General features: G+C 40.2%; 1 protein-coding gene across 9 annotated transcripts in view; it reads right to left on the reverse strand.

The window, feature by feature from the left end:
• LOC138761596 (uncharacterized) overlaps positions 1-15,467 on the reverse strand; it is a 756,070-nt gene that overhangs the window by 143,484 nt on the left and 597,119 nt on the right. For all 9 annotated transcript variants that reach the window (XM_069933972.1, XM_069933971.1, XM_069933973.1 and 6 more), the window contains one exon: positions 12,003-12,048. In XM_069933972.1, coding sequence (XP_069790073.1) covers positions 12,003-12,048 — 46 coding nt within the window. The remainder of the gene's footprint in view (positions 1-12,002; positions 12,049-15,467) is intronic.

Here is a 15,467-nt window from a genome sequence, read left to right on the forward strand (position 1 = left end):
CATATTTTGCGTGTTGGATAGCAAAAGGGAGCAAGTGGTTAGGAAGACAAATGGTGCACTGACTTTTATTGTAAGAGAGTAGGAGTTTAGAAAGAGGAAAGTATTGTTACAATTGTAGGCAGCTATTCTCAACCTTCTGTTGACAATAGCCCGCTTAGACTCAAAGTTTATGTGCCTCCTTCCCAGTGAAGTTTAGTTGGTTTCTTCCATATTTCACTGCGACCAACTACATAAAAAACATTAAAAATATACCATATATTTTGGTGTGTAAGTCGACTGGCATATTAGCCTCATTTTAATGGTTTTATGATATATCAAGTGTACAAGTCAACCCCCATTTTTAGGTTCTCCAGGCCTCCTAGCAACAAATTAATTTTTTTTTAAAACACCCCCATTGCCAAGTAACAAATTAAGCAAGTTAAAAAAAAGTTTAAAAAAAACCTCGGCCTCCCAGGCAGGAGCAGTGACCTCATTCTCCCGAGAAGGAGCAGCAACTCCATTCTCCCGGTGGGAGCGAGAACCTCAGACCTACGTGACATATCTTGTTCTTCCAGAGATGAGGAAAAGCAGGGTAATCTCCCAGTGACAAAATTCACCCATCAAATATACCCAATTGATGTATAGCTTGGTAATGTCTGAACTGTAAATGCTTTTGCTTATTCAAATACTAAGATGAAAAGTTTTCTCAGCTGTATTTGCAACGATCATGCAGTGTATAACTGACAGCTAGTCATTCCACTTCCATCAATCACAAATTGACCCGCTGTTTCTTCCATAATCATCTCATCGATCATCAAAGTATATGTTATAATTATGAACACTTGAAGCATGATGTTCTCAGCCAGGTACAGTCATTATTTATAACATTCTCTGAATAACTACCCATTAACCCAGTAACTGGGAATGGGACATGGAGAAAAATAAAACTAGATCCAAAAAATACCTCTAGAACATTATGGATGGATGACTGCTAACTTCAGCATATTTTGTCTTTAGAGCTACTGAAATATTCAGGCATTAAACTGAAGGAGATTATAGACTGGCTGACAGAAAATGTTGGGTGATCAAAGGCTCTAAAGACATGGACACTTTTCCAATAAGCACAATTTGTCGGCAGTGAGTGTCATAAAATGAGTTCAATAATGCCTGCTGCACATATCTTAGCAATTGAGAGATTGAAGTGATATGTATTTCAAAAACATGATTGTATTCCAATTAAAAGTTCAAAATCACAATGAGGCAACATACAGAAGCTGAATAATTGTCTTTTTTGTTTTTTTTTAATTAATTTTTAAAAAAATTAGAAATACAGGCTTTTTAGCCCACAAGTCTGTGCTGCCCAATTTAATTAACCTACACCCCCAGTATGCTTGGAACAGTGAGAGGTAACTGGAGCTCCTGGGGAAAACCCATGCAGACATGGGGAGAACATACAAACTCCTTTCAAACAGTGCGGGATTTGAACCCTGGTCTCAATTGCTGATGGTGTAGTAAAGGCGTTGTGCTAACCGTTTGTGCCAAGGTTGTTTAAAAATGGAAAAGATGAAAATTTGAATGTTAATAATGATCATTTTTAATTTTCTTAAGATACCAGCAGTGAAAGACTAAAAGCCTGGAGAAAGATTTGATTTTGATAAAACAATTGCATGTGAAATTTCTAAGAAGATAAAGAAAGGAAGGCGAGCCTTTGGAGAAGGTGGTGACAGATCTATCAACAGGAAAGGAAGAAAAATCAGGTATGGTAAATATTTTTTACACCAGTCTTCACCATGACTACAAATATCTCACAGATAACAGACGGGCTCATTTCATATAGCATGGACAAACATGTGAAAATTCCAATCACAGAAGACAAAGGATGAGAGAAACTCACTGAACGATGCCAGAAATTTGTTCTTCACTCTCAGTTATTTCTGATTACATGTTAATGACCTGAAGGAGTGGTGAGGTTTGCTGGTGACGTAAAGCTAGGGGGAAAGTATGTTGTGATGTAGATATTACGGCCCAGTGTTGGGGTGTAGGTAGAATGTGTGGATGGGCATAAATCTGCCATGTGAAATTCAATGCGGGAAAGTGTGAGATCAAGCACTTCAGCTGAAGCAATCAAAAACAAATAGATTATCATCTAAATCAGTGGTTTTCAAACTGCCCCCCTAAACTCACACACCACCTTAAGCAATCCCTATGCCATCAGTGCTCTGTGTTTAGTAAGGGATTGCTTAAGGTGGGATATGAGTGGAAAGAAAAAGTTTCTCGTTATATGTATGGTCTCATAACTCCAAAGGAAATGGACCAATGACATTTTTTTATCAACCAAAATACTTCCATAACAATTGGGTCTGGAGCAGTGATTCTCAACCTTCCCTTCCCACTCACACACCACCTTACACAATCCTTTACTAATCACAGAGCATCTATGGCATAGGGATCACTTAAAGTAGAATGTGAGTTTAAGGGGTGGTTTGAAAACCACTGATCTAAATGAAGAGAGACTACCAATAAGTAGTGAGAGGTCCAGGTGGTCTAGAACTTATCACTGACCTGAATAACAGGTGGAAATAGAGAAGGGAGAGTAAAAGTAAGAAGATTAGAGGCAAAGCGAGTGAAGAAGATGGAATAAAGGGAAAAGGATGGGGAAAATAAGATGAGGATGAGAATACAAAAGAGAAACACAAACGCTGTGATGCTGGAATATTGAGTAGATGAAGAATTGCTAGAGGAGTTCAGCAGGCCACACAGCTGCGTGGATAGAATGGTCAGTCACTGTGTTTTCAGGTCTGATTCCTTTATCACGACTAAGATAGAATAGTTAAAAGGGGAATTTCTAAATGGGGAAAGAAGAAGCTGGGGGAAGAGGCCAGAAGATGAGGGAGGTTGTGAGCGGGAAGGCAATCTAGCGAGCTTCTTTCAGGATAGGGGTCTCAAAATGGTTGATTAGAATGCACTTTAAGTACATGTTGCCAGTTTACCATTTTCCTGTTGCTGAACACCACAGCAAAAAATCAAACCAACCTTAATATTTGTAAGTCAAAGGTAAAAGTTTGAAAGAGCCTTGTGTATAGAGTAAAAAGACAAAGCTGGAGAAATTCAGCAGGTCAAACAGCATACTCTACGTAGAAAGATAAAGATACATAACCCATGTTTCAGGCCTGAGCCCTTCATTAAGGTATGAGCACAATGTGCCAAAGCAACAATGCAAAAAGTGCAAAACTTTTTTACTTCTATCACAGCTTATGCAGACTTTCATGTTTTACACTTGTGTACCCAGTAACTGTTTCTAAGTGAATTGTTCATTTTAATTCTATAATGATAACGTTGTTTTCCATAGTTAGACAGGAATACAGGTAAAGATAGGTGAATGAAATAGATCATGAATCAACTTAAGATCTCATTGAATGGCAAAGGAGACTCGAGTTGAATTCTTCCCATGGACAGTGAGGATGCTGAACGACCAAAGAACCGCTCACACTAACCATCCAAAACTCTCGTATTCATGAAACAATATTTATTTGTATATATGAATAATTATTGTTTGTTTGTATGTACGTTATGTCTGGTTGTGCATCTGCATGTGTTGCACCGAGGACGCTGTTTCATTGGGTTGTACATGTGTAACAGATGACAAGAAAATGAAATATCTTGACAAAATGTTCTTCAGTGCTTCTTTGCTCCCCTCTGCAGAGTTGTACTTTTTTTTTGTGCTCAGTCCCATTTTCATTCCAGGTTTACATTTAAGACAACAAGGAAAAGAAACTTGTAGCCCGTCAGCCAGAACGTGCAACATTTCCAATTCCCTCCTTAAATCCTGAATGCCTCGACCTTCTCCTCTTCCTTACTCATTTGTTTTGCTTATATAATCTCTTGATTTCCATTGATTCTGTCTGGTAGCCTTTCTTCCCATTGCTCTTTTAGACCTGATATTCCTCTATTTTCCTTCATGATTTTTTATTTGGTGTTATCTAGCATAGTCTTGATTCCCATTTTGGTTTCAGTTTAGTTTTAATCCTCCTGTTTATTAATGAAACTACAGTCAAAAAAGGTGAATTTGTAGCTCAAACTCTCTGGGTCCATGATTGTTTTTCATGTTTGGAGCACACCCAGGCATTTGTGGAATGAACAGAGGTAATAACAAGACTGTGAATTCACAAGAAGCTAATGCCTGTAAGGACCTTGTAGATTATGGTGGATCATGGCACTGTGCCCGTAAAAGATGGATTTGATGTCAGCACTGCTATTTTTGAACTCAACGCTTCATCCAATGCTTTCTTTTAAACAGCCACAGCTAAACATGCACTTGGCAGCCAGGAGAACTCCCACATCTGTGCTTTTTAAAATCATCATTAAAATCTTCCATTTTAGTTGCTGATTGAACTTGAACTTATAATTGTCAAGTGTTTGGTGACATTTGCAAGGTTATGGCTGGTATGGGAATTACCGATGACTACACAAACCAGTGCTTCTGGATGCAGATACTTAATGGGGCAATTTCTTCAGGCGAAGATGAAGAGCATGCAAAGGAAACAGACATTGTGTAGCAGGTAGCTGGAAAAATGTGGAAAGAAAGGCCCAGAAAGCGCTTTGAGCAGATATCTGTGTTTTGACCTGCCAATTACCAACAATCAGTTCATGAGTTATTTGTAACTCAGCAACAACACTCCCACCAATGGAATGGAATCTTGGAACAAAAGTAAGTGAAAGAGGAGGGCTGAAGAATTCAAAGTTTGGGACAAGAGGTTCACTTTGCAGTTTAATTCCAAAAAGACAATGAGTGTTGCAAAAACAAGCCTGAAGGTTATTTGCAAGGAGCATTCACAATAAGGTAATGCGGAGAAAACTGTGAATAGTTATTAGTGGACAGAATCTGTTTGGGATGACTGAGATATGGCTCCAGAGTGACCAGGATTGGGAATTTTATAGCAAGGGTACTCAACATTTAGGAAGGATAGACTAAATGGAAAGGAAATGGGGTAGCATTACTGTACTTATTAAAGAGGAGGTTAACATAATTCAGTATAGAAAATTTCGATCTCCTCAATGTTAAGTTGGTCTTCTCTCTTCTTCTCTTAGGCAGCCTCTTGGGGTCCCGGATGACTTGCTGCTACTTCTATGGCTTACAACAAGATTGATGAGGTCAATTTGGGAAGTGTAAATGTGGTGACAGGAGGAGAAGAAGTTGATTGAGGTGACAAGTTGGTGGGGAGTCCAGGAGATGGTGCACATTTATGATGCACCTGTGTGTGTGTGTGTGTGTGTGTGTGTGTGTGTGTGTGTGTGTGTGTGTGTGTGTGTGTGTGTGTGTGTGTGTGTGTGTGTGTGTGTGTGTGTGTGTGTGTTCAAGATCTCAACCTCATTCTGAGTGATCGTTCACCCTCTTGAGCAACATAGAACAGGGATTCCTCTGATTCAGTAGCATGTTAACTTTTCTAAAAAGCTGATGAGCATAACATAGAATTGTTTATTCTGACCACTGGGAATCTCTTTTCATGTTAGACCTCAGAGTAGAGAGACTATTTTGGAAGGACAGTGGAGATATACAAATGAACTAGCCTGATCACTGAAGCCCAGGATAGGTATAATAAACATTGTTTCAGTAACATTCATTGTAAAGAGAAGTAAATCAAAATCTGTGTCTCATCCCAAGCTAATATCTTGACATTGAGGATCGAATTGTACTCAGTCAGCTCCAGCTGGTATGTGGACACAGGCAGCGAATCAAACAGGCCAGTGCCCTGAAAGCTGGCAGAAGGAAAGGTGAATTCATTTGTGGCAATCTGTTGTACCATCTGCATTTGAGCTAATATGGCAAACTAAGGGCTATTTGCTGATGCTCCAGCATGCGACCCATATACCGTCTAACAAAGAAGTGGCAGAGCAGACAGGAGTGAAACAACCACTGAATTGTCCTGCTTTTCTGTATTCTGCACAACAGGAGCAAGCACATTGTCAACAATGAGACAGTGAAAGGTCGTGAAAGAGAATCTGAGTAGGTCACCTAGATAGTCCACTTCTGGATGAGTGTTCATGGAAACTCATCTGTGATACCAGCCAACATAACTCTATTTCCTCATTCATACCTTCTTTCTCTCCATTTCAGATCATCAATTGTCTGTTTTTGTTTTCAATGGAAAATTAAAAGTCAACACTTATCGTCACAAATAACCTCCATCACCCAGATGACCACCTCTTCTCGCTGCTCTTTTCAGACTGAAAGTAAGGAAGCCTGAAGTCCAGCACATCTAGCTTCGCCAATCGTTTTTATCCAACAACTATCAGTCCCTTCAACGCCCCATACTCCCCTAACCCTAACCATAAACTCTCCGGAACCACCAAAGGATCTGTTTGCACAACTGTAACATCACATTATTTCTTACACTAATTGCAACTATGAATATCTATGAAAATCCTTTTATATTTATTACCTCTTCTTTTGTCTTTGCATAATGTGGTAATTTAATATATATTATTGTTGTTGTGGGCTCTCCGGTCACCTCACCTCACTGTCAAAAGACAAAGGAGGAAAAACCCAACACCCAACCCCAACCAACCAATTTTCCCTTGCAACCGCTGCAACCGTGTCTGCCTGTCCCGCATCGGACTTGTCAGCCACAAACGAGCCTGCAGCTGACATGGACGTTACCCCTCCATAAATCTTCGTCCGTGAAGCCAAGCCAAAGAAAAAAGATTGTTGTTGCATCTTAAATACCTGCATGTGAGAATTTTGGTGCCTCTGTACATTTGTACTTATGAATAAGAAAATAAATTCTCATTATTCATCACTCATTATAATTTATAGCCAAGCCAACAGTATTTCTAAGTCAAGTTATGCCATATATCATGCTACATCAATGTGTGCCTTGTTGGTGCCTGTGACCCCACATAGTTTTACCCCATAGCTGGTTGAGGCCAGCAGTTTTCAGTGGAGGAGAACATAGACAGCCTTGGCGTTTTCCCTCAAGAAGCTCCAGCCTAAGTTCTTTCAGACCCCAACATCTGGGCAATGGGATTGCCGGCAAGGCACTGCTGTCTTCTTGAGAGGCAATAGTGGGTTCATGCTCCAGAGATTCACCACATTTCTCTAGGATGGTGCTTTGGTGATCTTGGTATTCTGATGGAAGGCCAATTGCTGAATGAGCCTTTTGAAAACTGGCATCAGCGTTAAGGGCCAGCGTGGTTTCAGCTGACCTCACAGCCCCACTTGTAACGTTGTGGGGTCTCTGCTTATGCTGTGTTCGAAGCAGGCACTGGCCATTTGATGGTGGAGTGTGGTTGAGACCATGTCTTTTTCTGGAACAGTGCACCTTTTCTGTGCCTGAAGGGTTGACTTGGATGAATGTAAGAACGTAATGTGAGTTTAACAAGATGATCTGCAGAATGCAATGCACAAAAGTGCTGGAGAAACTCAACAGGTCATGCAGCATCCATCAGAAGTAAAGGGTAAGCAATGTTTCGGGCTGGGCTCTTTGACTGGTAATTTTTTTTAAAACAGCAGATTCCTGAATCAATTCCTATAGACGTTGCTTGACCTGCTGACTTCCTTCAATGTAACATGTGATTGGATTCTGCTTTTGAAGAAGCATTTTCCTACCATGAGCACATGCACAAGGCTACTAAGTTCTTGCATCATTGAATCTAGGTACTCAGGACTTGTCTCCTTTCACTGGCTATCTGGTCTCATAGCTGTCCCACTTTGACCTGAGCTTATTTGTCCTCCATGCACCTCCTTGCTGCTTGGAACCTGAAGCAGCACCACTATTACATCTTCCATGCGATAAGAAGTTCCACTAGGACTGCTGCTTCCCACTCCACCTTCCCTTTCAGAGCTCCAGACCATCTTATGTTCAGGCCAGCTTTAGAAGGTGCTGGTGTCAGCAGCTGTCACTGAAAAGAGCAGAATATCCATTGTTTGCTTGCTGTTATCATTAAATGGATGATGTTGCAAAGTTGGCATCAGAAGTAAAAGCAGCGCTAATCCCCCATCACAATCCCCACATCCAATTTTGGACAATCAAAATTAGCCCCCGAAATATATCAAGCACATCTATGAGCACTGCTTCTGTTCTAACTTTCCTCAACCCTGATGAAGTACTTTTCAGGAGAATGTAATGAAACATGATATTGTAAGTGCTTTGAGTCTATCTAACTCTTGTGTAGGTGGTAACTCCATCCTATTTCTAGACCATTAACTGTTACCTTGTAATTTTGGAAGATGATATTTGATGCTTCTGACAATGTTCTCTTGTCCATTATTGTGAAATAGTGGATAAAACATTTATCTAAATCTTTTAATGATATACTGATGAGAACACTTTAGTTTTTATCTTCCAAAAAGTATATGACAATTGAGTTCACAAAGTTTGCTGGAACGTAAAACTAACTGTAAAATAATAACATGTCAGTCTAGAAATGTGTGCTAATTAAAGGGGTGGCAGAGTTCACATCAATCTTTGATTTGCAAACTGCCACCAAAGCAAGAAAATGAAATAAGAACTAGTCAAAAATACATGATTCAGATAGTAATGTCAACACAGTGATAACTCTGCATTGTGGAACAATTGAAAGACTACACAGGGTTGTGAATGTGGCTCAATCTATCATACATCTCTCCACTGCTCCAAAAACTCCATCTATAACTTCTGCTGCTTTGTTTGGAAAGACCACCAGATTCAAAGACAGTTTCATTCCCACCATTGTCAAACTCCTGAATGAACCCCAAAGTAGTAAAATGATGTCATCTTGACTCTGTACCAACTTATCTCTCTATGCAACTCTGCATTTTTTGACGTTTGTACTGTGTCTTACTGTACTATGCTTTGAGGTATCTACTAGTCTACTCACAAAATAACTTCTACCAATGCACTTCTGGTGTATGTGATAATGAACTTGAACTTGATGCATATGCAGGAATAGCAACTGTACAGGGTAATGGTGAGACTGTATCTGGAGTACTGAGTCCAGTTCTGGTCTCCTTCCTTCAGGAAGGATATCCTGGCTTTGAGGCAGTGCAGAGGAGCTTCACCACATTGATTCTAGGGGTGAAGAGGTTGGCCAATGAGGAGAGAGTGAATTGTTTGCTTGTATTTGCTGGAATTTAGAAGAATGAGAGGGGATCTCACAGAAACATAAAATTATGAAAGGCAGTGATAAGAATGAGATCCACAAGTTGTTTCCATTGGTGGGGAGTCCAGAGCTAGGGGACATTGCCTCAAGATTCAGGTAAGTAGATTTGGGACAGAGATGAGGAGGAACTGTTTTCCCAGAGGGTGGAGAACCTGTTGAATTCGCTGCCCATTGAAGCAGTGGAGGTGACCCCAGTAAATATATTTAAGACAAGGTTAGATAGATTTCTGCATAGTAAGGGAATTGAGATATGTGGGGAAAAGGCAGGAAGGTGGAGATGAGCCTATTATCAGGTCAGCAATGATCACATTGGTTGGCACAGCAGGCTCGATGGGCCGGATGGCCTAATCCTGCTCATATTTCTTGTGTTAACGGAAATTAGGAGAGAAAATATCAATCCAAGGAAGTTTGGATGGCTTGCATATTTTTATTACTGTTTCATTTCTTAACTTGTTAGGCCCAATTCTTAGGCCTGGAAACCTTCCAACATTTTATCTACTTTGGAAGGAAACAGAAGAGTAAAAGGTTTGGTTTGATTGGTAGTACAGAAGTGTGTACTCTGAACAGGAAACATGACAACCATCTGAGAGATGTGGCAACTTTGCTGAGGGATTGAAAGTCTGTCTGAGAATCACCTCGTCTGCCAGCAGTGCAGTGACACAGTGAAACCTAATCTATGTGGGGCCCTGATCACTTCTGTGGATCACCTGCGGAAATCCAGATGGATTCCTTCACAGGCATGCACAATCAACAACTTCGTCCATGTAGTCGGCCAATTCATACTGCTTATTAGCCTGAGGTTTAGTGCAGAACTGTGGGTCCACTATGATGTGTGGGACAGTGGCTTTATGATTTCAGTCCCTGCTCACTGCAACACAAGTCAGGAACCAATGGGGATTGAATTTTGGAACATATCTCTTCCCCAGTCCATTGCTGGCCTTGACCCTGAGAGGCAGGGCAGAACTCAAATGGCTAATTAATTCTTTGTGCTGTGGATCCAGTCAGTTGAATGGGGCAATTGACCTAGGCTATAGCAGGTACATGAAGGTGCTTATTTTGCTTCTCTTTGTTTAATTAATGCTATTCCTTCATTTCTAATACTTGAACATGTTTTAAGTATAGTTAACAACATATAAATACAAGAAACAGAAGTAGGGATAGACAATCAACCTCTCTCGTGTGCTTTGCCATTCAATAAAATTATTTTTTAACTCATCTCTATCCTGCACAAACCCATTGATCCCTTTAATGTCCATAAAACTCTCACAATCTTTAATATTACTTTTTCTCACTCAAATGTCTTTTAACTATTTTTAAATGTCTCCAGTTATCAAAAGATTTCAGTGAGTTGTCATGAGTTCCAACACTGGGCCCCACTTGGCCTTTGGATCCACCAGCTGAGCCCAGGTACTTGTGTGCAATCTGTTCATTTGTCAGGGTGCTGTGTTAGCCCTTAAATGAGGAGGTTCAGATGTGAGCGGAAGGAGTGGCGGGATCGAGAACGATTCAGCCCAAAGCTCATATTGTTATAAGATGTCCTGAGGCATGTAACCTGACAAAATCTTTGGACCTCGTCCAACCTGACCTATCTGACATGCTGGGACAGTGCAGATCTTAGAAGGACTCTAGAGGTACTTGGAATTGGATGCCTGGAGGTTTCACTTTTCCAGAGAGTGATAGGGTTGGACATTTTAGAGAGGGTAATGATAATGGACTTCTAGCATTTTCTTAAGGAAGCATTTGATGATACGACCCTAACATTTGAACAGAAATGAGCAAATCATTATTCTATAATAAATAGCATATGTTGACTTTCCATCTTATTGTATATCAATCACTTCTCTGTGGATTGTCACTTTGTTGTGGTGGAGAAGCTTGTGTGATCCTAAGAGTTATGCTGTCTGGAGCTCTGCTAGCATCACCCATGCAGTTAGGTCGAGGGTGAGATTCCTGACTAAGAACAATCAAGTCCTCAATGGTGGAACAGGGGGACAAAGTTACTCTGAACTTCACGGCTATGAAGGGCGGACAAAGGCTGCAACAAATCCATCAGCTCCATTTGTTGTAGTTTTTATCCCACTGAAATTAGTTGGATCATTTGTGAAGTACCGTGTGCTTCTTGGAGTGCAACATCAAGTACACATTAAACAAATACATGCAAAGGTGCCTTTGCCCTAAGGGCCAATCTTAGCAAGGTCAATACACCGTTTTCTGGAAAGGACTTGATCCTGAACAACCGAGGATCCATGGAGTAGGTTTTGTCATCCCAAACAGCCTACTTCAGAAGCTGACAGAGCAATCACTGGGATTCAATGAATGTCTCATAACTGATGACTCATTCCCATCAAAATTAAGAAAGTATGCCTTGGCAAAAAAAATGCTTAAAATGATTAAAGTTGCTGAGAGAGATTCATGGTAGAGTGGAGAGTCACATCATTTTGTGAATGGGGCAAGGATAACTGAATATGATCGTCTTTTTTATTCTGGATTATTAGATAAAAGCATAAAAACAACTTTTAAAATTGGCAAATCCACTGAGAGCTGGAATTAATATTCATCTCTGATCCTCCCTTGTGGCTGAGCCAAAGGAAGGAAGCCACAAAGGAAGGTGGCATTCCATCCAATTCTCCTCCTAAAGGAACATGATTGGCAGCAATGAGAACAAAATATCAAACAAAATTAAACATGGAATTAATGTGGACCTTTCCGTAAATATGAACTCCCGCTGTCAGTACCAGGACAAATCAAACTGATAAAAGATCCCACAGAAGGCAGCTTTAAATGTCAGTCAAGTCTGTTCCTATTTTAAAAGCTGTCAAACAATAGAGTAACACTAATCTCTATAATTCACAGTTCATTTAAGAATGTGCCACCATAGTACATACAGTCTTTGGCACCGCAGACCACTGACTTGCTGGGAGAGGAACTTCCCTGAAAGAAAAGGACAAAAAGGATGATTTTTCGATTAAAATCCCACTGCTCAAATTCACCACAGAAAGCTGGCTGTATGCCAGGAACATATTTCAATTTCAGCTTTTTTTATTCTCATTAATGAAAAACGATTATCTTTTTTGTCATTTAAATTCTCTCAACTAGCATTATCTGTGTAAAGCCAAGTTATATTAATTTTTATCCTAGTAGCTGTAAAAGAATTTTTTAATACCTATTAAGCAAACCAAAATGAATGGAGCAATGCAGACCAAGAAGACAATTGTGCCCTTGGAAGGATGCACAAGGGAAACTCTAATCAGGATCAGCAGAAATTCACACGTTTGCCTGATAATTGTTAACTGGTCATGAACACACCAGCAAAGTGTGTACCACAACAAATCATCCAACGGGCATGGTACACGTGAGGTTTGGACAATCTACAAATGCTCCGTTGAAGTTGTCAGTGAAGTTTAAAGATCAAGCTATTAATTTGATATTCAGGTACTTTCACTGGATAATGTGAGTTGTATGAATGTAAAAATTACTCAAGCATTTATCTGATTTGAATCTCACCATTTAATGAACAATAATTTGAGCATTATGCATGGCCATAATAATCCCAAAATAATGATGAAACGAGGTACATTTTAATCAGATTTCCAAGCCCTTTTCTCTCAGAAATAAAACCAGAGTTTGGCAGTAGCAGAGAAAACAAGCTTGCTGTTTGATGTGAATCTTTGTCAATTGTTGGGCACTTTGTGGAACAGAGTGGGAAACATAACTGAAGCACTGAAAAAGTTGCAAAAGAACAATCAAAGACATTCTCAGAAGGCACAGAGAGAATAAAATGCAAATGATATAAAAGCAGCCTGTAAATCCTTTTATAAATATTTTAAGTGAACATATCTTAGAAATTTGACAGCTTAGTAAAATGGTTTTGGGCATTTTGTGAGATAATGTCAATAAAAATAACAAGAAAATCAGAGATGTTAGGGGTCACAAAGATTCTGAGCCATTTGTACACATGCCAACGCACAGGCATGTTTGTACGCCAGTACCTACGCATGTTTGTCACATTAGAGATGTGTACCACCTGCAGAAGCAGGATTTCACAATGTTCCTTAGGCCTGCTTTTCCATTATTTAAATGGGGATTAGCCAATTTAGATTTGTGATTGGGGTGGTGTGGTGGACTTCTGGGTTGCAAATGGGTCAAGGGTGGAAAGCTATCATAACAATTAAGCTTTTACCTTAAAAAGGTCCTGCTTGAGATGGAGTCTGATCATTGGACTTAAAGTTTTAAATTTTTTTAATATACAGCACGGTAGCAGGCCCTTCTGACCCATGAACTTGTGCCACTCAATTACACCCAATTAAGCTACAAACCCTGTATGTTTTGAAGGGTGGGCAGAAACCAGAGCACTCAGAGCACACCCACACAGACACAGGAAAAACGTACAAACTCATTACAGACAATGCCAGATTCGAACCCCAGTTGCTGGCACTGTAACAGCATTGCGCTAACCGCTACAACCTACTTTCCTCAAGCATCATTAGGCCCCTGTGGTCATGATTCAATTGCAAAGCTTGAAGCTAATCCACAGACCAAAAGCACCAATCACAAGCATGATCCTATTCCTCTCTCCACCAATCATGATGGACAAATCAGACACACAACCTACATTCCTGCAGCAGATCATGTCTAATCTTTCCCTGGCTCTGTTGCCCTAATAAGATCTTAATTTCCCTACATCCTTCTAACTGACTCCCACTCTACTGCTCAGATCTCTGATCACTGTAATGCACCTCTCCTGTGTCCCACCCGATCACATCATGGACCTAGATCCAGATACTTGACTTTGTATAATGCCTTCCTTTGCACACTCTAAAAAGGTGAACATGAAGGAAAAGCCTTTGAGCTCGCAAGATGTTCCTGGCTAGTTCTATAAGGCGCTACCACAGAGGGATTGCTCTAATTCAGCTGTGCCGTGCCATTGATTCTACCTGTACAGATTGATGGTTTCAGTCCTCAACTCTGAAGAAAACAATAGGGAAAAATTAAGAAAAAAGTTCCATCGCTCCCACGAAATTCTGATCTACTTTGGAAAAGAATGCATTTGAAACTCCATTACTTAAGAGGGAGACAGAGAGGAATCTGGCAGTTTGACATCAATGGTAGAGAAGTTACTGGAATCCTCACATATAGAATAGAGGAGCACATGTGAACGTCAGATGGGGTTGAAGCTGAAGAATCTGGTCAAATACTTTGAAGAACACGAAAGGAAAAACTTGGAATTATATGACAGATTTTAAAACGACCAGACACCTCAAAGGCCTCAGTCACCAATGAAGGACTTTCATCGTGTAAAGAAGGCTTTCAGAAGCTTTTCGACAAGATTTCGTAGAAATTATGGCAATGTGGTGATGGTAACGTAAGAAAGATATAGATAAGTAACTGGGCAGGGGACTGGCAGATGGAATACAATGTTGGTAAAAGTGATGTCATCCACTTTGGAAATAAAAATAGGTCAGATTATTATTTAAATAGTGAAGGATTGGAGCATACAGTTGTGTAGAGGATTTGGGAGTGCTTGTGCATAAATTGCAGAAGGTTGGTTTGTAGATACAACAGGAAATCAAGAAGGCGAATGGAATGTTAGACTTCACTGCTAGAGATTAAATTTAAGAGGAAGGAGGTTCTGCTACCACTGTACAGGGTACGGGTGAGGGTGCAATTGGAGTAATGTGTGCAGTTCTGGTCCCCATATTTGAGAAAAGATTTACTGGCTTTGGAGACAGTGCAGAGGAGGTTCACCAGAGAAGCGAGGATTAGCCTATGAGGACAGGTTGAGTTGCCTAAGGCTGTACTCACTGGAATTTGAAAGAATGAGAGTGGATTTTGTAGAAACATATCAAATTGAGGAAGGAATAAATGAGATAGAAACAGGTAAAGTGAGATGAGAACTTGGGAACATAATCTCAAGAATCAGAAAAGTAGATTTTGGATGGAACTGTAAAGGAACTGCTTTTCCCAGGGAGTAGCGAATCTGTGGAATTCTCTATTCAAGGAAGCAGTTGAGGCCGCTTATTAAGTATAGTTAAGACCAAAGTTAGAAAGATTTTTGCATAGTAGGGGAATTAAGGATTATGGCAAAAAGATTGTAATTGGATGTGGACTTAGTTCTAATTGGATCATGGATTTTCTCACCTCCAGGCCACAATCAATGAGGACTGTGCTCCTCCACAATCTCCATCAGTACCAGAGCACCATAGTGCTGCATTCTTAGCCCCCTACTCTTCTCACTTTACACCGATGACTGTGTGGATTGGTACAACAACAACACCATCTACAAATTCGCTGAAGATACCATGGTAGCGGGTTGCATAAAATGAGGCAATGAGTCAGTATATAGGAGGGAG

This window comes from Narcine bancroftii, chromosome 4, assembly GCF_036971445.1.
Source record: "Narcine bancroftii isolate sNarBan1 chromosome 4, sNarBan1.hap1, whole genome shotgun sequence".
NCBI lineage: Eukaryota > Metazoa > Chordata > Chondrichthyes > Torpediniformes > Narcinidae > Narcine > Narcine bancroftii.